Here is a 26,956-nt window from a genome sequence, read left to right as displayed (position 1 = left end):
TAAAAAGCTGTGTCTGATACCATAGTGAGTAGGGCTCTGCGGCCTGGAGTAGATCTTGGCCTCTCTTAGAAGAACATAAGCACAGCCATACTGGGTCAGACTAATGATCCATCTAGCCCAGTAGCCTGTCTTCCAACAGTGGCCAATGCCAGATTCCTCAGAGGGAATGAACAGAACAGGCAATCATCAAGTGATCCATCCCATTCCCAGCTTCTGGCAAACAGCAATCTCTGCCCATCTGGCTAATAGCCATTGATGGACCCATCCTCCATCAATTTACCTAGTTATTTTTTTAACCTTATTATAGTCTTGGCCTTCACAACATCCTCTAGCATGCGTTGTGTGAAGAAATGCTTCCTTTAGTTCATTTTAAACCTGCTGCCTAATATTATTACCACCCACAATTTTATGAGCAACATATTAAGTTATATCCTGGTAAACTGTCTCTTGGGCTTAATCCCAACCAATTAAATTGTTCACTACTGAACAACATTGTCTTGTGACTGAGTGAAGTGGGAAGGGAGAAAGCATCAATTGAGATCATGGAGGAAATCAACACTGCTGGCTTATTGCTCACACACATGGCTCTGTGATGTTGATAATAAGGAAATACTTACTTGGTTGGACGATAATCCGGTATGGAACGATCCAGTGAAATTTTCTCACTGAGGTAGGAATTATAGCCATATTTCTCATGTGGGCCCTTAGCTTTCTCTTCCTCTGCCGGGGACAGGGTAGCAGGAAGCCCACCTTTACCACGCCCACCATAGCCTTCGATGAGACCAAGCGACTTAGACAAACCTTTGGAAAGAAAAAAAGAAAATTTCTGTAGAGTGCTTATATGTCAGATCAGCACCCTACCATGAGGCGGTAGACAGATGCTCTTCAACAGTAGCTGTAGCCAAATTGTTCTACACGTCAGTGGCGTACCGAAGGGGGAGGGGAGCCGGAGGCTCTGAGGGGTGCAGAGCCTCCTGCACCCCTCCTCTCCCCCCGTGCATTGTGAAGGGCCATCCTGGCACCCTACCCCCAGGCTGGGGGGGGTGAGGCTGTCCCATCCGAGCCGACACTGGGCTGCGGGGCTGGAGCGACGGGTAAGCGTCAGGCCAGCCCTTCATGATGGGTGGGGAGTGGAGGGCACAGGAAGCTCTGACGGGCGCCCCTGGGCGCCTCCTCCCCATGCGTTGTGAAGGGCTGGCCCAGCCCCTGTCCCCAGGCTGGGGGGTGTAGCTGCCCAGTCTGAGCCGGCGCCGGGCTGCAGTGGGAGAGGTGGGCGCCGCGCAGTGGGTAAGTGCAGGGGGGGTGGGGAGGTGGCAAAGCCAAGATTGAATTTATGCCACCTCTGCAGGTACAGACCGCCCCTCCCTGGGGCAGCTGGGGGGGCAGCGTTGGGCCCGTTCCTGCCCTGCATGAGGGTTGGGGGCGTGAGGCCTGGGGCGCAAATGCAGGCTTGGCCCCGGAGACCCTAGGTATGCCACTGCTACACGTTTCCCCTGGCATTATGTGAATGTCTGTACAGACCAGCAAATCAGATGAAGGGTACTTTAATTAAGGACTAAACTTAGCTCTTCAGGGAGTCTGTCATACTCCTCCTCACAATCCCATTCGTGTGGGGAGATCGTACATTTTCACCAATGATATAGTGTTACGTATATCCGTTTGTTCATGTATCTATTATTTTAGCATCCATCACCGTTGTATGTAAGTCCTTCCCAGCTATGCAGGAAGGGGAGTTAAGAAATTCTTCATGTGCTGTGATAACCTCCATCAGTTAAGCAAAATGCTGTCCTGGAAAATGATTCCCATCAATAGCCAACATAACAACCTCTCCTGGAGATCTCTGCATACTACAAACTCTATTTAGTTCTTAAGGAGGTTATGGTTATTTATATCTACTTCCCTTTCCCAGTGGGGTAATTACATATAAGGTTAGATGTCCCCAGGAAGAGAATGGGCTGAACACAGAATAAGAATAGAAAAAAGTTGGATAACTGCCAAGTGAATACATTTTTATTTAGTATGAACCATGAATAGCATACAAATGTTGATTTAAAAAAATGTCCCTCTTAGCTTTCTTAAAGTGTAACAGCATTCTTAGGCCTTTATCAAGTGGGTTTATTTATTCATATCTGCGTAGCTATAGGAATTAAGCAAGGTTCAAGAATGAATCAAGGAAAATAATAACAACAACAACAACAATAATAATAATAATAAAGATAGGGGAGGCTGTGGGAAGCCAAGTTAAGACTTGTTTCACTACTGATATATAGTGCTTGACATTTTAACAATTTTCACTAGTGGAGATTCAGACCTTTCTCTTTGTCAGATGCTAAGAAGTTTGATGGATGATTTCTTTTAAAAAAACCTTTGATATTTCCTTCTTCATTTTTATTGGAGAGAGCCCTGATTCACAAAGCAGGGCTCTCCATCAACTCGGCTAATGCCTAAGACAAAAGAAGATGGTCTTGTATCTAAAACATATGAGTTGGAATTCAGAGATCAGTGTTCTACCTCCCAAATTTGCCACGGATGTCATGTATAACCTTACACAGATGACAGCCTCTTTATGCCCCAGATTCCCCATTTGCAAGATAGGGATTTTAATACTTCTCTACCTTAAATGGTTGTTGCAAGGCTTAACAAAAGTCATTTCTGAGCATAAATCACTTTGAAATCCTCTGACAGGAGGTGTTGTTATTATTATCACAGCTTCTGACAAGGGATCTCTATTTTGCTAACTCTCAAGATTTTATCATGAATCTCATATTTAAGTGTTTTTCTTAAAGGTCCAGTTGCTGGAGCCATGCAACTATGTGAAATTGAAAGCAAATTGAAAATCCCAAAATTTATTATTTAAAGAAGTCCCTCATGATTTTTAAGCCATCTGGGATTTTCTGAGGCCTGACTCATAATTTTTTAATACATGGGGCAATAGGATAGACCCAAGTCTCACATGCTGTCTTTAGAACACCTTGGACCATATTATGATTTTACTTACACCAGTGAAAATCCAGAGTAACTTCCCTGATGGATAGATTTATTCCAGATTTTATCCATTATAACAGATATGGATTTGGACCCATAATTTTAATTCATCCTGTTCATGCAATACCTGTACTGAGAACTCTCCAGGTGCTATTTCTTGGCTGGTAAGAATATAGCACAGATTTATGAAATACTCCCAGAACGTCTTGCATGCAGTTATGCCTTAAGCTCCTGCCAGTTAGCTTTTAAAGCTCTGACCCTTTAACCTTGCTTGATTTCATTTATTTACTTACTTAATTTACAAATGTGCTCTTCCCTTACTACATTTACTATTGTTGCTTTTAAAAAATAGGTTTAAGAAGGGCTTAATAGAATTATGAGCTCTCCATGTGCAGATGCTGAGGTAATGGCCTTTCTTGCTTTCTGGTGCTTATGGAGATTCCTTAGATGACCCTGAGGCTACATGTTAACAAGGTTTAGAGCCTTATCTACATTAGGTTTTTATCGCAAAAGCTCCCTACAGTTGCTAGCCCCAGAATACCTCACGAATACAGAGTGGTTGTCAGAATTTTTAATATCCTGTCTCACCCAGCTCAGAGCAGATCTAAAAGACATGGTGTTAAAAATCTTGACAGCCACAGGAAGTGTCTCCATTAGCGTTTCCACCATTGCTAACACTGGTGAATCTGTACTGGTGCTAGGAACGATGGGACATTTTGCTAAAGAGCCCTAGTGTAGACAAGGTTCTATGTCTTGTCAACATGAAGCCTCATTGTCAACGGAAGAAGCTCCACCAAAATAAATAGCCAGAACTGACCTCCAGCTCATCATCTTTGAATGAAAAGCTCATTGTGTCATTAATTCCATTATTTCAAGAGATTATTCATGACAGAAAGACATGTCAGAGTTGATTCATTTCAACCAACTAAACAGTCACTGAAGCTAATTTCCATATATACATCTTTCTGCTCGTGTGGATACAGCACGAGCTGATAAACCTATGTCAAACCATTTAGTCAGTGAAATAAATTAAATACATAATACAATCATTCTGCACATACTAGGCAAGAGACCTGCAGTGAGCAAATATCCTCTTTCAGTCCTATCCTTTCTGGTATATCAAAGGCACCAAAAGGGGTAGTCACAAAAGTGAAAATCCCCAGGTGTGAGGTGACAACTAGAGTCTATACATTTTACATAGAGCCAGTCACATGCCTCTTCCCCCAGTTTAGGCTGTCAGAAAGGTTCACCAATGTAGCTAAAATGTCACTTTGTTTTATAGCTTGGAACTGAGGATCCTCAAGAAATGTTTGGCAAGGAGGATGTTAACAGCAACTCCAACCGGAAAATGAAAGAGACAGCATTTGTTTCCAGTTGGTTGAAAAGCTGTCTCAGAAGAGATGGGATTGAAGAGACATAGTCAGATATGGACCCTGATTCAGCAAATCACTGAAACATTTTTATTTCATTTTATTTAAACTAAAAAGGATGCCTCTCCATATGTTTTGGGTGCCCTTGATGTAACTTAAAAATGCAGCTGAAGTGCAGCAGTACAAGTTCAGCTAATTCACCTTCACTGAAGCCAAATAACTTAAAAGCTCAAATCCTCCTCAAACAATTTACCACACTTTTAATTCCATCCCCCAACCACTCAATTTTAAATGTCTGGGGAAAAAGAAGAGTCTTACAAACATGCCTTTCACACAACATTCTAACATATCAATTGTGACTCATTGCTTGCTTGTGCTCCCCCATCTCTCTCTCTCTGTATCCACCTATTTTTTCTTGTCTTGTACTTAGCTTGTAAACTGCCTGGGGGCAAGAACTCTCTTTTTGTTCTGTGTTTGTACAGCACCTAGTACAACAGGGTCCTGGCTTGTGACAGGAAACCTTAGATGTTACTGCAACTCAAATAAATAATAGTATGCAGAGGATCATGAGACTTGGGCTATTTCAAGCTAAAGGGAGTTATTTCCAAAGATATGAGGCCATCAAAGAGAACGCTTTGCCAGCACCCCTCTGTCATTCATACCAATGGGACTGCAGCTTTAGCACTGCTGTGGATATCAGCTGTGACAGAATGGCCCACACAACATGCCTCTAACTTTAAACAAGAATGGTAGCATTGAGTTAAATGGGACTAGTTGCATGATTAAAGTTAAATATGTGCTTAAGGCCTTTATTTTCAATTCTCTATTTGCCTTTCACTGCCTTTGGGGACCCTATATCTGGGTCCCAAAGAGTAAGTGATGTCTCCTACCATGTCCCTGCTACTGATATAGAGAATGAATCATTAGATGCTGCTGGTGGTTTGAAAGCAAGGAAAAGTGAATTGATTGAAATAAAAACAGAACTGAGACCAACCTTTCCCAAGATGCAAACTAAATCTTTCTTATTCTGGCCAGGCATAGAAGCATAACTGCCAAACTACTACCAGAAAGGCATTTTTTTTGTTTTGGTTTCACCCTATCTAGAAGTGATAGACATCATGAATCTCACCAAAAGAGCCTGATTTTAGGCAATTCCTTCCCAATTTTGCAAACTCAAGTGATTTAGATAGTTTGGATAAAGATCAGGTGTTGATCTGCACCGGACCACTGAACATTTCTGAGCTGCCCCCATCATTAAAATCTATTCTTTCAAATAACATCTCAGAAAGGGTACTTTGCCCCAAAATTTAAATCTGCAGGGAGACTTTGAGCAGAGGACCATCCAACTCTTACACTGCTGCAATAAGGAAGAGCCTCGGCCTACAACTCCAAATATCTGAGCCACTTCTGCTGAAAAGCCAGAAATCAAATTCTCCAAGGATGCACAAAGTGTTGGTTTTCTTCACAATGGTATAAAAATTTAATCTCCATAGCAAAATTACAGTAATTATATTATTCTCCTCTTAAACTGGCAGTATATTTCATAAGGAAACAGTAGCTTTTTTGGACAGAAATGGGTTTTGGTAAAGTACAATATAATGTGATACACAGTCTTCATTTACAAAGCACCCAGTCAAACAAACAGCCCATGCACAGTGCAACTGGGAAAAGCATTTTCCCATGCCTCAGCACAATTGAAAGCAAATATTAACCTGGCTTGTATAAATATTTAAGGAATAAACTTCCCTCATGGAGAAGGACAGAGCGTTTGAAACAGAAAGGAGCTGAGAGTGCAAATGATCATTTACTGGCAAAGATTGTCCCTAGCCATAATGCTTGGATCTAAATTAAGAATTGAGCTTCCCCAAAAGGCCAGGACTGTTTAAATTCCAGGGTTCAGTTCAGCCAATTATAGAGATCAGGACCAGCTGCAAAGTTTGGACCAGTTCCAAACTTCATCAGAGTCTGAGACTGTTAGCACCCAGGATTTTTGTTCACACCCTTGTCTAGTTATTCGCAGAATAAAAGCAGGATTTAGCAACAGAAAGCAACTCAGAGTTGGAAGACTTAAGAGACCTGGCTGGAATAGAGAAGAAGGAAGAGCTGCAGCCATATGTCACCTGGAGCTAACGTCTCAATGGGTCTCATAAGCTAAGTAGAGAGACTAGAAAATACCTTTATGGGAGACCTTCAAGAAAAACCCAGGACACTGCATGAACTGGTGTTGGTAATTTGATTAGGATACTTTTCTTTACAAGCGTGTACTGAAACAATTGCCCCCAGGAGATTCTGTGCTTCTGGAAGTGCCATCTTTCAGATGAACCTTATAAACATCACACTGATTACTTCTGGTCATTAAAGATGCATGCTACTTTTTTCCCCCCAAGAAGATGGTTGTCCTAGCCAAATTCTGAATAAATTACATATTGCCCCCCTAAATTCCTGTGTAGTTTATTGCTGCATGGTTGAACAGCTGCTACATTCCATTCCAAAGTGCCTACATGCCACTGGGGAAGTGATTCCTGTAGATGGTCTATAGTTTATAAAGTTCTATGGGATGACATGCTATAATAAGTCATATTAAATCAGAAGGTACAAGATACATGATTTGTAAGAAATCATCTATATTTTACAGTCCATGCATGATAATCTGAGGACACTGCCAAGTAATGGAGTGACCGATTCAGTGTGATCAGATGATTGTCAATTCCAGGTACCTAGATAATATGTTTGGATCCGCTATGGTACACAAAGTGCATTTGCAGGAAGGCCAAGAGAAAGAGTCTATTTCAGCAATCCAACCTACTGATAATGACTGTAAGAATAAAACTCACAGTACTGGCCAAGGTAAGGGAGCGCCTTAGCCTGGCAATATTACTTAAGTGCTATTTGTTTGGTTTTTTTAAAAAAAAGCTGATCAAGGAATGGCATAAAATGTCACAACAAAAAGGAAACTCAGTGTCAAAAATACAGACAAGATATGTATGGATTTTGCTGACATAAAGCACAAGGCATCCAAATGCAAACTGAGGAAGTTCACCTTAGTCAGCCTCTGTCTAAAACCAATGCTCAGAGATTAATTTTTAGTGGGATATAGGCACAACCAATTTTTTCCCCTTCTACAAGAATGAATTTACATCAGATGTCTAAGCCAGTCTAACAGACTACCATACCTGGGCTGGCATCAAAAGGGGGTAAATAATTCTGTCCATGTAGATAGTAGGAAAAAACCTACAGCACACTGCCTCACATTAAAAACTGAAAGCAATAATAACATATGGAAATTAAATATGGGTGCCAGTACTGCACTGTCATTTTTAAAGACACAAAATTGCCTTCAGGGTCAGTAAATCCAGTGCTTTGACACCACTGCATGGTGATGATGACGTGTAGAAAAATATCTACGACACCCATGTGCAGATGTCCACAACTGCCTGTACATTTCTGAACTGGTAGACTGCTTCTAGTACAATACCGGGATAGATCCTCAGTCAATGTAAACTGGCATAGCTCCATTTAGTGACTTTGAGATTCTGGCCAGCTACATTTATTATTCTGCTCTTTCTAATTTTTTTCCCATCTGCCATGCTACTGAGCTCTGTTTCTTCTTTGTAAGCTCCTTGAGACAAAGACTCAGTCTTGTGCTGTGCATAATGCAGCTTGAAAAATTTCCTACTGAATATTTTTCTATCAGAAAATAATGATTTGTCCAAATTGAAAGATTCCATGGGACCATGTCAACTTTAATGAAATTTTGAGTAGAAAAAAACTGGAAAGAAATCATTTTGATAAGGTCAAAAGATTCAGTTTCAATTGTATTTGTTTTCACCTGATCAGAATGGTATGTTTTGATTTTTCTTTTCAAAATTACTTTGTTTTGAAGTTTATTTTTATTGTTGCATTAATTTTTAATTTTACTTTTTTACTTTATATTTTTATTACTTTATATTTATTATTTATGCTATTTGTGTTTTTCTATTTTTAAAGTGTTTTCTTTTCTTTCATAAAATAATTCAAAATAAAATAATGATAATAAATAGTGCAACTGACCCAAAATGAAATGTTTTAAAAAATTATGTGGCTTGGGAAATTTTGAAATTCAATGTTCCACTCCAATTCTAAATCATATTTTTGCCTGAAATGGCAGAAATTCCAGTGAATTCTGGTTCCCAGACAGCTCTAGTCATTTGTTTGTACAGCGCAAAGAACACTGGGGGACGTAGTCTATGATTAGGATCCCCAGATATTACCATAATACAAATAATAAATAATTGCTCTACTCAGAATTGTTGCAGTTGAGAGATTTAACATGTACCTTTCCCAACCCTTCTCTTCTAGCCTACTCTTCCAGGGTATGAAAAAGTCATTATGACAGTGCTCCTAGACCCTGCCAGTTCAGACACCAAGTAAATCCGTTGGATCTGAATTGAATACAGTTCTGCTTGGTAGGCTGGATCCATAGCTGATGTTCTCAGCACATATTTATAAAAAAAAAAAAAAGCAAAATTCTGCCCTCCTGCCCCTATCAATTTAAATAGGAAAAGCATCTATGTATCAGATGGCAGAATGTGACTTCAAGTGTTTGTCCAGCAGAGGTAGGAGAGTAAGGATCAAGGAAAACATTGGGACAGGGATGAACAATGTTTCCAGGGAAGGGTTACTGAAAGGACAAAGTCTTTTGCTGGACGAGAAGATGTTGGAAGGAAGGTCAAAGGTGGGGAGGGATAAAAAATATTGGCAATCCAATTCTCATTTAGTTTTGATATACTCTATCTGCCTGTCAGTGCATTTCATCGTCTCTAGGACACTTAGCTGGTTACGCATATTGTTTTCCCAAGGTTTCTCAGTCCATGTATTTTGCAGTTTAACTTGGCTAATTCATAAGTGTCACGATTTGTTTCCTCCCTGGCAAACAACAAGAAATACCTACAAAGCCCTTTGCTCTTTTCTTCCCCATACGGCTGGACACCTCTTAATCATGGCTGGTTTGGTCTGTTTCCCACTCTTCTCTGAAATATAAATCTGCTGGCTATTTATTGAGGCTCCAGGAAAGGGGGTAAAAAACTCAACATAAGCAATTGCAGCTGTGAATGATCCACTAACCTTGCTGTCTTATAGGAGTAAATTTTCAGCACAGGGAGTTAGTTCTCATGGCTCCCATTAACACTGATTTAAGCAGTGAGGTTAAACTGCCATGCTAAAGATTTCTCCTGAAAAGCATCTGGGATGAGATAGTATATATAATAAAATATATCTAAAATATTATATAGATAGATTCTTTTTCATATTTTATTTCATAAAAAATTTAATATAATCAAATGTATAGCATTATAATATTTCACATTATAGACAATGTAACTATTCTGATAACACCTAAACACAAGCTAGGTGTTTCACAGTTCAAGAAGACAGACAAGACCTCTGCCCCATGCAGCCTACAGTCTTCCACCTATATTTAGAAAACATGTACACGAGTAACCATATGCATGTGATTAGTTCCATCAGTGTCCCAGATCTGCTCCCATACTTAGGTGTTTTCTGGATTGGCACCTAATCTTGATGAGTGGAGTTAACAAACTGTAGCACTTAGAGTTAGAGAAGGCCATGAGGTTAGAGTGAGGAAGGCTGTAGGTTAAAGTATGTGGTTACTGTATTCAGGCAGGTGCATATCTGGGCATTCATCTAAAAACGTTTTCTCTAATGTAATAACAACAGGCTAGATTCTGACTCACGTAATTCTGATTCTACCTACCTGTGCAAGGAACTAAGACCCACCTTACACCCATACTTGAGCTACCTGGAAATTTGGGTCCAGGACTAAGCATGACAACTTGCTTGTTTATTGCCTTCCCAGAAGAGATGAGTGGGGGTTATATTACATTTTCATTCCACTCCAAGGCCCCTTTACAATACCAGAATGGTGTAAAGAGATCATAGTGTGACTTTCAAGGGGAATTGAGAGTTATTTTGGGGAAGTTTTATGGCCTGTGTTAGACAGAAGGTCAGACTAGATGATCATAATGATCTATTCTGGCCTTGGAATCTATGAATATGCACTCGTTAAAAAAATCAGGTCAGCAGTTTTTGATTTTTTGTGAAGTTCTGTCCAAGAAATTGTTCTGCATATTTTCCTTCCACAGAATCTATTATTTTCAGATCAAATTTTCCCAGGAGAAGTTGTTTTTTTAAAAATCCGTATCTTTTTCCCTTTTCTGTGAACCATTTCTTTTGTCTGCAAATGAGCCACTTACCAGGGGAAAAAATCACCTAACATATTATGTGGGCATTTATTTTTAATATGGCAAGAAAGGAAATGCCACATTTTAGTGAACACATTATAACAATAAAAACCCACCTCACCTCATTCCTTTTCATATATGTGAAACGGACCACATTATGCATTCTTGTTCACCAAGCCAAGGCAAATAACAAACCTATATTTCCATAAACAGAGCCTTTGATAACCAGGAAAAGAAAAAGTGCAGACAACTCATCAAAGTTCACTGGGGGTCTCACTATGCAGATCTAATGTAGCTACAAAGACACTAAGACACATTGAATTTTACAATGGGAATCAATATATATTTCTTTTAAGTTGCTGCACAAGGCAAACACAGCCATGTTCCATATCATCCCTCCCAGGTCTACAGCTCAACACTTCTGCTTACTTTGGAGGACTTAGTGTCTCCCACAGCGGCCACTCTCCCAAAAGAAATAAAAGTATCTCAGTGCAAATATGTAATTCTCACACAAAGTTCTCTGTAGAAAGAGACACTTTGAGTCAACATATGTATTTTCTGCAACCACGTACATGCTTTTTTCAAATAATTATTCTTTACTGAGCTATGGACTCGCTACTTTTTAAGGTCAAGAAAGTCTATTTTACAGGGTTTTGCTCAGTACAGTTAATCTTTTATACATATAATCTTTTCTCTGACTGTGATTGGACACCATTCTCGCTTGGAGAGTTAACAATTTATTGTTGGTTACCAGTGGGACGTTGCTGCATTCGGATATGCAGGCACCCGAGAGAGTGCTTTTGCTCTTTCAACTTTTTCCTATTTGTTTGTGCTTGCAAATAGGTCAAAGGGACGACACGGTAAGACTTGTAATATCTGAGGGCACTCATCAGAGATGCAATTCAGGTACAGGAGAGGAATGTTTTGTACTGTGATTCCTCTTCCCTTTAGCGCCCTCCCTCTCAGGCACATCTAGAGTGAAATGCATACTAACTATACATAATCCAAAACGCATATTATTAATGAATCAAGATGTTGTATCTAATAAAAATATACTTGTAATGAATAGCAACTGGGTAAATGAATATCAGCACCATTTGAGGGCAGAATCATAACTGCTTAACTGGATCATAATCGCTATACTGCTTACAGTGAAGATAGAGTCTCATTTAGTTCAAGTATTACGAGCCTGTGTTTTGGAGTCCTAGTCCAGTCCATTGAAGTTAATGGGACGACTCACATGTTTAAAGTTAAGCATGCGCATGTATGCTTTGCAAGATAGGGGTCTTGAAGGAGGAGGCTCAGAGTTTGCTCTCTACTGTCAATGTAAAAATATGAATGGTCGGGCTGTACAGCATAATGATAAAATGGAATTCCTAGAAGGCCACAGATTTGTATCTAATGAAAGGCTGTAAGACACAATTAAATGTTCAAAGAACCTCTGTAACAGAGCTAAATATAAAGCTCCTTGATGCAGGGGCCATGTTCTTTGTTCAGTGTTTGAACAGCCACTAGCACACTAGGATTATGGTCCATGTTTGGAACCTTAGCTGTAAGCTACTGCAACAACAACAAATTACACCCATTTTTCAAATGGTCAAACAGAGGTTGAATAACTTGTCCCAGATCATTCAGCCAGAAAATGGCTGTGTGTAGAAACAGAACCCAAAGCCCTGTCTCCAAATCTTCTGGTCAAATCACTAAGTCACACATCGAGTTTATGAAATCTAAAAAGCGTACAACATCCAGAATAAAAACCTGGGTGACTGGACTTCATGTCATTTTATATATATGAAAAACGTATAATGTTATAATTTGGTGACAATGCTTCCACTTAAGATATTCTCTCTTACAAGCGACACTTCATTTTGCTGCATAATCCATGTCTTTTTCCTGTGGTCATCTTTGTAAACTGTAGCATTTTACAGTGAGGTAATACACTGCAACATACAGTAGTTCTAATCTGTTTGAATATTTTAATCCCCAGTTAATTTTCTTCGCCAAATTTGTTTACATAATATATAACAGCCCCTCTATCTTAATACATGTCCTCCACAACTCAGCTGCGGATCCAGAGCAGTCAAACGAGTTCAAATTCCTAAGCAGGATGCTTCAGGGGATGATCTACATGAATTTAAACAAATGTGTGGAGACTATCTCTCTTCTTTGAGTAGATAATGTACAGGGATTCAGCCCACCATTCTAAATAATGCCTAAATTGACCACTACTTGCCTTGAAAGAGCTGTTATTTATTCCTTATTGATATTGGGATAAAATGGGATAAATCATCATTTATTGTTGATCTATTTGTAGGTGATTTATTTATCAATGGAGACATAATTCATGCTGCAGAGGTAGGTCAGAAGAAAAGTCAAAGTGTTACAAATTTGGTTATGAGGAGACTCTGCCTTCCTACAATGCCTAGTAGCAATTTAAAGGGAATAACAAATGACTGGGAGTAAACAAGGGAACAAGAGAGGAGGCAGCCAGCAGCTTTATCAAAACATCTTTTAGATTAGAATTTTTTGTTTGTATTATATATTCTTAGCCCAGCATGTACAAACCAAATCAGATTTAAGCATTTGGAAAATCCATTTGTAGGAGCAATGTCAGAAGTAAGGTGTCTGTAATAGTTTCTCTAGAAGGGTCATTGTGACTTTCATTCTCTCCATGATAGAACAAAGGGCTTCTTTAATTCTGACATGAAAACGTAGCAGAAAGCGTGTCCTTTCACTTTAAGCACTACTGGCTTTTATGATGATTACTATCCAATGCCATTTCCAATACTATCTTCTGCCATTTCATGTTCTTTACAAGCTCCCTTCACTTTGGTCAGGTGGCTTACCATGTTTGTCCTACTGCCTCTCCACGCAATACTACACATACATTTTTCTATGACTTGCTATGTATCCTTTCCCTTTTGCTATGTTTCAGCTACATGTACCATGAATGGCAACACATCTTAAGTATCTTGGGCCTATCCTGCAGCTGCTGCACGTGACACTTCTGCTGAAGTCAATAGGAGTTGCTCTCATGCAGCTGCCAGGATCGGGCACTTTTTTAATGCAGAGAGGGGTACGGGGGTTCATTCTTCTTCCTTTTTCAATTCCTCTTTCTGGTTTGAATCCACATACGAGAGTTGCTTAAGGCAACCAAACGCACTGAATCCTTTCTTCTACCAGGTTCACACCCAACATGATTTCAATCTTCTGTATGTTCATTCTAACTCCACTTTCTCACATCTTTGGTAGAAATGAGCTCAACTGCAATAATGCAGACCTAGATCAGGATTTTAAACATCCCAATGTACAGGCCAGCTCAGATCCAGGGTGTTGGTTTGGCCCATGATATATAATCTGGATACATATCAGGCTAGGAAACAGATGGGAGTGTTTAAATCTGGGGGTTGGCCCATATCTGCTTTGTAGTCCTTGGGAAGGTGAAGCAAAAACTGAGAGCCATCTATCACCTTGATGTGAGTAGGTGACATGGAGTGACATTGACACTCTCTTACAATCAACCTTTATCTTAGACAGACAATTATTATTTGAAGTAACCAACAACGTGCTAAATGCTTCACAAAAACAAGACATGGTTCCTGCTCTGACGAGTGCTCACTCTAAATTCAACATGCTAATACAGGAGGTCACCTCAATATTTGCAATCAGTCTCTATACTTTCCTGTACAAACTAAAACAAATACTTCAAATGCTGAACTGAGGTTACTTAGTCTACATGTGCAACAGAAGCTGGGATACGATTCCCAGACATGCTCGCATAAGCTCTCATCAAGATAGCGCACCAACAATAGTACTGTAACCATGGTAACGTGGGCTAGCCACCCCAAGTACATACTCACAGGGTCTGGTGCACTTTGATCTACTCTGCTTTGAAACAGGAGTAGGTCAGTGCACACTAGGGAAATTTTAGTGTGTGGTAGCAGGCGCCACATGGACACTTAATGCATGGCCACACTTGTGCCCTGTAGATTTACACCCTGCTCACCACAAACTAATTGTCTAGGCAAGCCCTAAGACAATATGCAATTTGGTAAGGATGACCACTGTACATCAATTTAAGGATGAATGCAGCCATTATAGCAAAGCTAAACCAATCTGAATTCAGAGTGATGAATCCTGTCTCCGCTGTACCTAACCCACTTCCTCTTTTTACTCTGCATCACACCTTGAAGCTGAAAATCAGACTAACCAGTCCCCAGCTTCTGTTACTAACAGGTAAACAACACCATGAACCATAGTTTTCAGTGTGTGTGCAGACAGATATAAACGTAAAAATAGGTTATTAGTAAAAATAATAAATATGTTTTCTCCTTCAAAGCTCTAAGCACATTCCTGTATGGCTCTAGTTACAATGCTGGCAACCAAGAAGCACTTTAATATGACTTAGTATTTAAAACTTTGGCAAAAATACATATTTACTTCATTTGTAAAGATCAGATTTCTAAAAGGATAAATTTAAAAGGACAATATCAAGTCCTTTAGGCCAAACAACTGAACATATTTTTGAATTTGTACGTTCTTGTAGGAAACATGGTCCTCATTTCAATGGGGTCAGTTATACTCTTTTAAAATCGATCCTCCCAGAGCAGAATCATTTGAAATCAAGAAAATGAATGCATCCTACACATAAACAAAGAAAGAACTATACACAAAAGGCCCTCATCCTTCAACTAGATCCATATAAGCAGATCCCTTACATCTGAGCACATTGGATTGAAATCAATGGGCTCCAACCCAACACCAGGGTCCACCTGCAAAGATGTGACTGCCAACTTGGGGACTGTGGTGAGAGAAGGGATTTCATACACTAGGGGTTTAAAAAAAAAAAAAAAAAAAGGTTCTAGAGTAAATTCTGCATTTTCTAGATGGAGTCATTAGACTAATTAATCTAATTAGCTATTAGTTAACTAATTAGATTGTAAGATCCTTGGGGCGAAGGGTGTTTTTATTATGTGTTCATAAACTGCGTAACAATGGGATCTTGGTGCACGACTGGGGTCCCCTAAGCACTCTTCCAATATAAATACTAACAAATACAAAATGTTTAGGGACAGTTCCTGGAGTGAGGTTCTGCTATTCAGTGTGAAAACATCAGAACTGGACCCTTAGGGACAAGGGCTGTCTTTTTGATTGGGAGTGAAGTGTCTCACTGAATGGGGACTTGATCCCTGATTGGGACCTCTAGGTGCTACCTCAGTACAAATATATAAATAATGATGCCAATAAAGAATACTAGAATGAAACTCAAAACTGTATGGGAATTGATAATTGCATTAATATATTTTTGGCTTCAAGGATTTAACAGCATTTTAACTGAAACATATTTTTATCTTTTAAGATTTAATCATTTACATCTCCAGCCAACAGTTGGCTGCAGCTCCCTTAACCTGTTTTGAAAATACTTTTCTCTATCTAGATACTAAAAAATGAATGAGTCTCTTCTCTTGAGCTGGGAAAAAACAACTGCTTCTCATTTAGAACAGAAAACAATATCTTCAAGCCTATGTCCTTTCTGTCCTTCATTATTACTGCCCAATAGCCAGGACTACAGGAAATACCAGAATTATATTCTTAACTAGCTTGTGAGAAGCATGCAACTATTTCTTGGTATTCTATGAAGAGACTATTGGTGAAAATAAGTCCTTGTGTTTAAAAAGGAAAGTTATTAAATGCAAACAAAAATACTTCTAATCAGGCCGTGGAGTTTTAAAGCCAACATTTCAAAGACTCTATTACAGGAATAAAAAGCTCTGTGAGGCGTTTTAAAGGCAATTGAAATCTTCCCTCTAAAAATTTTACAGAAATGCTACATTACTTTAATGCAGTTCTGTGCATGTGGCATTCTTGCTAGTAGCATGGAGGATGCATGACTTCAGTGCAAAACCCTTGGCATCGATACTGAAAAGTAGATGGCATAATATTTCTGCACATAACATGATAGGATAAATGTTTATGAAAATGAGTTAAATTCAGCCCTCAGTACAGGGTTTCCTGTTGAAGAGGTTATATGGATGTAACTGACTACAGAAATTGACTCACTATTTGTAAAAAGAATCCTCCTATTATGCATGCTTCTGGTTAAAACCACCAGTGTGAATTTGCTATTACTTTATAGGTTAACCAAATAAAGTAACACACAGCTGCATATCATTGCAAGTATACAAGGTCTGGTTCTATAGAATCTTAGACCTTCTTTAATAAAATACTAATTGGTGTTTGCTGGTATTGCCAAAAGGTCAAGTCCTGAGATCCTGGTTGAGTTTTCATTTAATCTTGAGCAATGACTATGTAAAATCTTAGTAAAATCCTCCTTGGGATTTGGCACAATAATGCTGTGACTAGTGTGGTTACTTTTTTCCATCTAAAATAGCTCTGTTACGTTTTTAAATTAACATACCATTAACATGCATCACTGTTACATTAAGTTTGAGAGAAAAACAGAATCAGGTACTGAACAGAAATCCTGAGTAGCTATGAGACTACTAACAATGGCTTTGTAAAGCTAATTTTTAACCTGCTTTCAACACAATAGCCTTCTGAAGAACACTTGTCTATGAAAACAGAATAAAGCAACACCATACAGTAGTCTACACAAGGAGTGAAAAAATACTGTATCCTAATGAAATCACAACAAAGTTGTAAGGAGACACGGGAATTCAGCTAGTTGAACTGACATCGCTATTCTTGTAATAACTCTGGGTTCTTTAATGACCACAAGCAGTCAAGACCATGGATTTAAGTCTCTTCCAAAAGGTGGCATCTTCAATAGCATACTATTATCACCAATAAGAATCCCAACATTCATGGAGTTAGATCTTCCTAAAAGCATAGACTGATCCAGTGCTAGTTCAGATACTAATGAATTGCGCATTAATACCACCTGCAGTACTGTGGATTTCTTTAGCCATCTTTCATCCAAGAAGTAGCTACATTTAGCCCTTAGCTTGGGAGATATGTTAATAGTCCACAATACAATGGCTGTTCATTAATATAATAAGAGAAGTAAAGAAAGGAAAAGATATGAGTAAAATAAGAAAAAGAAGATAAATGAGCTCATGAGACAACCCAGTTACTGCACTGCAAATCAGTGTTATCCAACAGGCTTATAGCAGAGCTGTCTACAACCACTTGGAAGGGAAAATGATCTAATAATATCATTTCAGTGGTCAGATACATACTATTCAGAGCCTATAGTCTGCCCAATAATCCACTATCTGCCTCCTCAGGACTTAACCTAACATTCCACAACTCTGAACAGCTTAATTCTTACAATGGACATGTTTTTCCATCCTCCACACATACACGCACAGTTACCCTCATCTAAGGTGTAAGATTGGCAATAGTCTAGTAATTGGTTTAAGGTCCAATATTTCATGACCTATTGCAAACCACACAAACAAAAAGAGACCAAGTCTGGAAAATGTCAGCCTGAAAGTGAATGTTTCAGAAATGCATAAACGCCTAAAAACATCTGTTACAATGTAAATTCTCTGGCAATCTTCCTTTAGCTGTCACCAGCAGTCCACCAATAATAATATAGGTACTAGTCAATCTATGAATACTGTAAAGAGCACTGCAAAAGTTATTCTTGTCCAAGATGGTTACAATCACCCACCAAAAGTCAAGTCTGAGACACACATCCTAAATTATTGTTGGACAAAGACTGCATCATGATTTAGAAGCAAGGAAACAGGATATATATGCGGGAACATAAAAGTCTTATAGTAGCCATTCAAGTGATAGAGACTGCTGCTAGGTGGAGATGCAGGGAACATAAAGGGATAGAGAGACAAGTGTAGGAGCCACAAATTCCTTCTGAGCTCCTTTGTGAGTGTCTGACAGGCCTAAGGATTGGTAAAAACAAAACCCAAACCATTTTTTCAGTTACTATATTCTGCAAAATAAAAAGATGGGCCTCTCTCTACTTTGGAGGCGATGCCCCTTCAACAGCAGAAATGAACTATCTGCAGCAGTACCCTGTCATAGCAGCAAAACCAGCATTGATCTGCTGATACTGTCTACCAGGACGCTGAACTAGTGATGGAGTGGAGACATGGCACAGTGGAACCTCAAGCACACTGTCAGCACTTTAAAGTAATTTAGGCCAAGAATAGCTCCAGTTATTCGTCTTTTCACTGAACATTGGTTCCTGCTTCTTCTAATTAGAGAGAGTAACACGGCACATGCACAGTGAGCAACACTCATGGGGCTAGATCTTCCAAAGAGTGCAGAGCAGGGCAGGAACTGTACTGGATCCTTCCTTCTGGAGTGGCCTGGATAAGTGCTGCCAAGAGCTGGTTAAAATCTTTCAGACATGACGTTTTCCTGCCAAAAAAACTCTGGTTTTGACAAAGATGATTTTTTTAAAATTAAAAGCAGGAAAAGTTCAATTGTGGCAAATAAATAAAATGAATAAATTTTCCTGTGGGAAATGTCAAAACAGAAATATCCGATTTGGCTTTGCACTTTAAAAAACCCAAAATGAAATGACATTTGAAGTCAAAATGAAATGAAAATTGCCATTTCATAGTTGGAAACTTTCCATGGGAAAGCCAAAATGTTTTGAATGAAAAATTTTGAAGGAAGTTCTCTCTATAGAAATTTCTTGCAGGGAAAAAAATTGGGTCTTCAAATCTGTTCCAACGCTGCCTCATATTCAAGTCATCGACCAAAGGCTCAATCTAACCCGAAGTGTCAGTTTAAAGTAACCCTTAGGAAAAACAAAGCAGAGCTTGTCATTGAACTGCTAACACAGGAATAATAAATAAAATACCAATAATATAAAAGCATTGTTTAAAAACTGCTGGATAGAAGGACATGATTAAACACACAATTAAGATAAGAAAGGTGCAAAATATGCCAAGAGTTACTGAGGGAAGACACAAAAGTCAAAACGGATGTTTACTAAAGTGGATTTCAATAGCACAATAGCTCCCAAGTTATCTCCCATGTCATCTCCTGATCAGATTGCAGAAGCACATCAGAGTCAGTTACACGGGCTTGCCTCATACTCATTTCACAAGCCGCACATCTCTAAACGTGTGCATGTCAGTGAATTTGTCATGTAGGGAGTTCTGAACTTGTTTCCACGTCATCCTGTGTCTAAGCATATGATGCTCAAATTGCCAGGGTGATTTGGCACTCTGCAGAAGCCTAATGCCTCAAAGTGACAGGTTTTCCTTGCCACAATGAAGCCCACTGTAAACAGCATAAAGTCCACTGCATATATATTACCTACACGCACAGTTCGGTGGTTGTGGTGTTTGAGTGAGAGCACCTATTGTCTCTCCTCTCATTCAGTATCTACTTTAGAGACAGAACTGTGCTGTCTGGTAGCACAGAAAATTACACATAAAGCTCCCCGAGGTCTGGCCAAAACAGAAATCTACCTGTTTTAGTAGCCCTCACAACACCCCTGAGGTTTTACAAGTGGGGAACTGAGGCACAGAAAGACGAAATGGCTAAGCAAGGTCACCCAGGAAGCTGATGGAATTGAATCCCAGTTTGCCAAATGCCATGCCAGCACCCTAACCACTGGACCACTATTCCTCTCTATACATTAAGAGAGCTTGCAGGGCAAGTACGGATGAGTTGGGGGGGAAGAGAAAGTCCATTAAAAAAGCAGCAGCTGGCACAATTGGGTGTGGAAAATTCAAGAGGCAGATATTTCCTGGATTAAGATAGTGTCAGGACCTCTGCTGTGGTGAGGGGAAAACTGTCCAGTGGGCCAGGTTCTCGTGGCACAACAGAGGAGTGCCTCAGGCCTAGCCTACACTGCCACGCTGGGTTGACGTGAGATATGCTAGTTATGTATCTCAAGTCGATGTACTTACATCCCCACAGCACGGCGTCTTCACGGCACTGCGTGAATGGAATGTTGTCGTCCGCCTTTCGGGTAGGTGGACTAATTGAGTCGACGGGAAAGCGCTCTCCCATCGACTGCATGGATGGCTGCTGCCACAGAAGTATAGACATGCCTTCAGACACAGGCTACTCCTTTTCCTCCCCAGTGCCCAGGCTGCACATGTTGACTTCCTTTTCAAGTCATTATGAGTCTGTGGGCATGTGCTCATAACCCAGACTTGTACACATCATTTCACTGAAGAGCTGCCCCAATTTCATCTGGGTTGAATCATTCCATTTTCTTAGATGGCCAAAACCAGACCACACACCCCATCATCATCTCAACGCAGAATTTGCAAACCTATTTGCAACCATTCATCAGAAAGCTGACTTCACCTCAGCGGTGTGCAAGTGACTAAAATCCAGCTCTATCTATTCAGGCACTGATCTCACACTATTGATCTACGGTACACATGGCCCCAATACCATAGTATTTAAGAAGCTCACAGTCTTTAATGTATTTATTGTCATAACATCCCCATGAGGCAAGGGAAGTGCTAGTACCCCCATTTTACAGATGGGAAACTGATGCAAAGGAAGGATAAGTGACTGGACTAAGGTCACAAAGGAGATTTGTGACAGAGCAGGGACTTGAATGCAGAGCTCACAAATTCTAGGCTAATGTCCTAACCAGTGGGCCATCCTTCCTTTCTTCTACTGCTCAATCCTGTTCTGAGAACCACTGAGCAACTACTCACTGCCTCATCAGCAGCAGAATGACAGCCTATATACAGAGGTCTATGGATTACTTTTTAAAGTAATTTATATGATTACACAGCTGCACAAAGGCAGTTACAACTTTGATATATCCAGCCCAGGAAGAAAATAAATAATAAATGAGAAATCCTTATTCTCAGCTGCATTAGCATTTTAGAATGACACACATAAGGGCTTTTTTTATTTAAACACCAAGTTTTTGTTTTTCTAAGAAACATTTTGGTTATGTGGAATAACCGTACAAGTCCAGGTGAAGTGGTAATTTTGGGCCAGGACCAGTAAGTTACTTAAGAATGTGCTTTTTTTTTAAGCATCTGACTTCAATGAGACCATTCACAAGCTTAAAGCTAAGCACATGTTTAAATGTTTAGCTGGTTCTGGGCCATAATACATTACCATAAACTAATGGAACATGTATTCATAGTGGGGCAGATTTTCCAAGGAAGTGAGATGCTTAACTAGGAGGAAGCCAATGGGAGTTATGTACCCAGCTGTCATTTATGCCTTGGAAAATTGACCTTAATGGACAATTGGGATAGGCAATCTGTTCAGATAAATAAAATCCACTCAAACCATTGCCTAACACTCAGACCAAACCTTTCTGAAACCATGAAAATGTTTAACTTCAGTGGGAGCTGCAGGATCTTCAAAAATCAGACCAGGTACCTGACTTTAGGCACATAATTTATGCACTGAATGTTTGCAAGTTTGCAGTATACAATATTATATTCTAAAAATGGGAAGATCTCTCAGATACTGTCCGTATGGACGGAGGGGAACGTTACATTTTTTTTAATGCTGCCCTCGATAGTATAGCTTATCATGGATTTTTAAAGTAGATTTAATTCTGGGGGAAGGTGCTGAGCTGACACTCCTAGAAGCCTGAACCCTAAAGAGTGCAGCCGCAGGAGCTACTTTTGGTTTGTGTGGATGGAAGGTGGCATAACATACCTTAAAGGAGGTAACTGTATAATTCATAAATGGCAGGGCAGAGCAAAGTGAAGCCACAAATGGCTGTCGTATGATCGCTTGTAACTCATGAATGAAAGAAAATAAAAAGTCCATTTGTGTTTATGCACTTCATGGCATACTGTACTTTATGCACTTTCTTGCACCTGGACAGGGAGCCAGGAGAAAGGAGGGAAAAGTCATTGAGTAAATCCCCAGCATGGGATGAAATCATTTAGCAAGATTTCATTTTAGAGAAGGAGGACGTGATGCAGGGACCTTTTGGTTTCAACTGGCACAGAGCACAGAGGGCGTGCAGTGTTTTACAGAGATTCCCTGGGTCAGATATATGCATATTAGTTCATCAAAGTGTGGCAGGTGAGGTCTCTACCAAGAGCTAGTAGCCCGTTGGTCATAATCACTGTGAAGCAAATGGATGGATAATATTTAAGAACTTACGTATCAATACTGAAAATTATCTTTTTGAGGTCTTGGAGTTAAGGCAGGTCACCAGGAGGTGACATGCCTCAGACGTGTTCCTGTAAGGCCGGAGGTAACATATGCTTATTGCCCTATCTGGTCATATGGGGATTATGGAGGCCTATCCACAGACTTGAGTTTGACATCCCTGATAAAGATTCCCTGGGTGCACACCCTAAGGAAAATTCCCTGGGTGCACAGCCTAATGAAATGTTCTGCACACACCTATGCATCCTGAGTGATCTTAGGCATGTAATTTACTCCCTTTGTGCTTCTCTTCTCTATCTGCAGAATGGGAATTGCAATACTTCCTTTCCCCCGTACTGTACCTTGTTTATTTGGGCTATAGGCCTACAAAGAGTGAAGGTGAACTCTGTGCCTGCAATGGGTTCTGCCTGGATGCAGGGGTCTGCCACACAGTTCTCTTTGTGAGGTCAGAGCCAGAGACGCAAACCCAACTATCTCACATGCTCAGCTTAAAGTACATGAATACTCCCCTTAATTTCAGTGTGACTACACATGCTTAAAGAGCAGTGCATACATAAGTGTTTGCTGGATCTGGGCCTTTAGGCTTGTCTACGTGGTGCATTGGTCTGCACTAAAGGGGTGTAAATTCTAGTGGGCTAGTGAGTGTCACACCAACTGGCCTGTGTAAACGCTGCTGGTGCACATTAAAAGTTCACTAGTGCACTTGAATGTAGTACTGTTTGAAATGGGACTACAGTAACATGCACTGGGGAACTTCTAGTGCCTGCTAGCAGGGTCCACGCGAACAGTTAGTGCACTACACGCTAGTGCACACAAGAAGTGCCACCCCTCTAGTGTGGGCTAACACAACATGTAGACAAGCCTTTGATTCTGCACTTCTTGATGCAAGAAGAAGCAATTCTCTTACTTTATGTCTGTACGGCACCTAGCATAACGGGGAACCAATCTCAGCAGGGGCAACTGGACACCACTGAAATATTTTTTAAAAAGGAGAAATAAAAAAATAAATATAAAGGTTAAAAAAAAAGATAAAAACATAATGGAATAAAATGATAAAAAAGGCTCTCAGATATCACAAAGGTGAGTGTGAGAGACAGATGTGTGTGATCATCAGGATCCCAGAATTCAGAGACTCAAGGTGTTCAAGCAAAAACACTCCCACACAAATATTCACTATAAATACCAAATACAAGAGGAGGAAAATATGAGGCAATAACCTCAAATGGCAAGGTCCCCTTTACCAGGCCACGGTCTCTTAAATTCAGATAGGTCTTCTCACAACCACAACTCTACCAGCCTAAGCACCTTTTTAGGAACATTCCATGTCATACCCTGGATATGTTTCCCAGCATGCTCTGCTCTCAAAGAGGAAACTCAATAAGAGTTTGTCCAAACTTCCTCTCGCAGCATTTCTGGGGGGAGGAGGAGGGGCGGAAAATAGGACAGACTAAGACAAAAATATAAGTACATAGATAAAGAGATAGAAACTCAGTCAAATGGAAGCCCCGATTCAGGAAAGCAAATAATTAAGCATATGCTTAACTTTAAGCGTATACTTAAGTGCAGTCCTGAATAAGAATACTGAATTGGGTCCAAATAGAGGTACAATGGCTAATATTTTGATAGATAAGAAAAGAAATATTAGTTACTGCTACATACTGAGGAAAAAGCAGCAACATCACACAACAGATCAGATAGAGTAGATGGATAAAGAAAGGTATATATTCAGCAATGGCTGCTTGCAAATTGGCATTTTGCTTTGGAGTTTTATACAGATATAGAATCACTGGTCATACGGTCTTTAGAAATAATACAGTACAAAAAAATGTGTGCATATATGCAAGTAATTCAGAAAGACAGACTGAAGAATACATGATGGCTTAGGTATTGCCTGACATTTATCTTTATGGGTGAAGAGAGGCCTAACAAATGACAACTGGTGTAGCAGGACTTATTGAGTCTCTATCTCCTTAACATCATAAAAGGTCTTAGTCAGTATACATCACTCCAGTGGTGCTTGCTGGGGCTGGGTACTTGGGATGCTGTCAGCATTTCCATTAAAATCATGTTTTTAAGCTGAATACATAAATATATATAATATATACATTTGCTTCAGGCTGAAACCTGACTTACAAGTTCTTGCCCAGGAGCAAATGTTTTAGAAAATTTACTGAAATCCTTTGGCTTTGCTGGTGGAACAGAACAGAGCAATAAAAAAAAAAAAAGAAGTCTGAGAGTTGGCTTTATGTTAATATTTTCGTCACAACCTAACTGACAATAAAAATAATATCTGTTGCAGGTACTAAGAATGACATTTTTAAACTTGGGTGCCTACAATACGGCACCTTAGACTATATTTTGCAGGGGTGGTGGGACCGGTGAAGGGAGAGAAAGGGGCACAGAGGCAGCTAGTGCCCTACAGTGGAAATATTGTGGGGGCACCACCCCCTTGTAAACTTGTGCTTGCCTCAGGGGGAGGCAAAAAGTGGGATCCAGAGGGGCATGGGACTGGACCAAGGATCAGGGAATGGGACCCAGAGGGAGTAGGTGGGAACCCCCACGATGGTACTTTCAAATCTCTCTCTCTCTTCCACCTCCCTAATCAGGAAGAAGTGGGCCAATTCTAAATCTGGGCTCCACATATGGAGCCAATATAATGCTCTTCCTAATGCAAATGAAGACAGGAAAAGGTTTTAAATGCCCTAAAATGTCCTAGCGATTTTATCTTAAGAAAGGGTAGGACTAATTAGCAGTGGATGCTGCAAGTCAAGATTGAGATGTACCTGCAGGTCTACTGGGTAAATTAGCACAGCACATGCCCGACAAAACCTGGGTTTAAGAAGTGTTATTAGCCCTTCGCCTTCATGCAGCACTGCACTCGTTCACAACTTGTTTAGTAAAAAAGGAAAATTGTAAAAGAAATATTTCGACCTCAGCTTTTGCTATCACAGCAGAACACTAAGTTGGGTTTCTTAGGTGAATCAAATCGGGAGATAGAAAATGTTGAGACTCCATGAATTGCATTCATGAAAGATATCAATTTTGTGGGGAAATTTATACAGCTGCAGACTATGCAATACATCTTCTGTGTATTATTAGAAGAGTGCTTCAAGTCTCTAGCACTGTTAATCTGCCCTTATGGAAAAGTCCTATACAATATAATATCAAATGATGTTTGTTGGACCATCCTTCGGAACTGAAGAGAGAATTATATGATCACTATGGTTCAAATCCATCTAGAAAAGATCTCAATCTCTGTTAAATTCTACAGGTTTCTAGAGTGAGAGCTATGCAATCCTATTACATTTCTATAGAAACTTTATTATTTCACTCCTGTTAAATTCTATGGTTAATATTTAATTTTAATGGAAGATGTGTATCAAAATCTCCCAGACTGTTATGAAAATCTCCAGCTATAGGACTCTCCCATCTCTTCTCATAAGCACCAATTTCAAGTAGAAGAGAGATGTGAATTGCAGGTACTAGCTGAAATTTATCATGCAGTGCTGCTGGCCACAGCAGTTTATAGACCAACCCATCTGTGCAGATCTCTAGTTGGAGCCAATCCTGTAGTTATTTTTCCACTTACATATCATCTGTTCAGTTAGTCATTGCATTAGTATGGCATTACATTGTATTATGTGGTACAACAAAACTACATGTGAAAAGGAAGTTAAAAGAGAGCCTGAGTGGAATGAATAGGAACCTAATTATTGAACTGCCACATTCAATAACCCATAGACAGTGTAGATAATTGTGCTGTGATTTGAAAGTATCTGCAGTAATAATATTTTTGTAAGGTTAGAAAAAAATAATAACTTTAACAATGCTTCAATACTGTTAATGAGATAGGCCAATATAATAATAACCTGGTATGGTGTATGTTAGAGAGAATAAATAATTGGGACATGTGGGTAAGCTAACAAACCTGGCACATGAGAAGGCATGGAGTGAACAATGGGTATCTATAAAATACTATGATGATGGGAAAAGTATAAGAACTCATATAGAAGAGAAGAGAAGAGAAGAGAAGAGAAGAGAAGAGTAATGCAGCCATCATATGTATTTGATGCTAGAATGTATGACTTGACTGAGTGGAATTGACAACTCCTCCACAGTCTTGGCCAGAGCAGACAGATGATACATTTCTATCAGTTTCAGGCCTTCCCCCAGGAACACTGCTGTAGTTGCTTGGTCTGGATCCAGCAGAGCGAGCGCTTTCACTCTGCATCCTCATTAAGGAAGGGAAGAAAAATGGCATCTTTGCATAACGCCAAGCTGTTTTCTAATCTCAGGACATTCAAG

General features: G+C 39.8%; 1 protein-coding gene across 3 annotated transcripts in view; it reads right to left on the bottom strand.

Annotated features, from left to right (window-relative positions):
- The window catches only part of GALNT17 (polypeptide N-acetylgalactosaminyltransferase 17), a 235,303-nt gene that overhangs the window by 170,877 nt on the left and 37,470 nt on the right, over positions 1 to 26,956 (bottom strand). For all 3 annotated transcript variants that reach the window (XM_067537921.1, XM_067537922.1, XM_067537923.1), the window contains exon 2: positions 618 to 801. In XM_067537921.1, the coding sequence (XP_067394022.1) occupies positions 618 to 801 (184 nt within the window). The remainder of the gene's footprint in view (positions 1 to 617; positions 802 to 26,956) is intronic.

The sequence above is a fragment of the Emydura macquarii genome, unplaced genomic scaffold (assembly GCF_026122565.2).
Source record: "Emydura macquarii macquarii isolate MOO-44397 ecotype Brisbane River unplaced genomic scaffold, CSIRO-AGI_Emac_v2 contig_450, whole genome shotgun sequence".
Classification (NCBI taxonomy): Eukaryota; Metazoa; Chordata; order Testudines; family Chelidae; genus Emydura; species Emydura macquarii.
The sequence above is the reverse complement of the archived record's forward strand: the minus strand, read 5'-3'. Positions and strand labels throughout refer to the sequence as shown.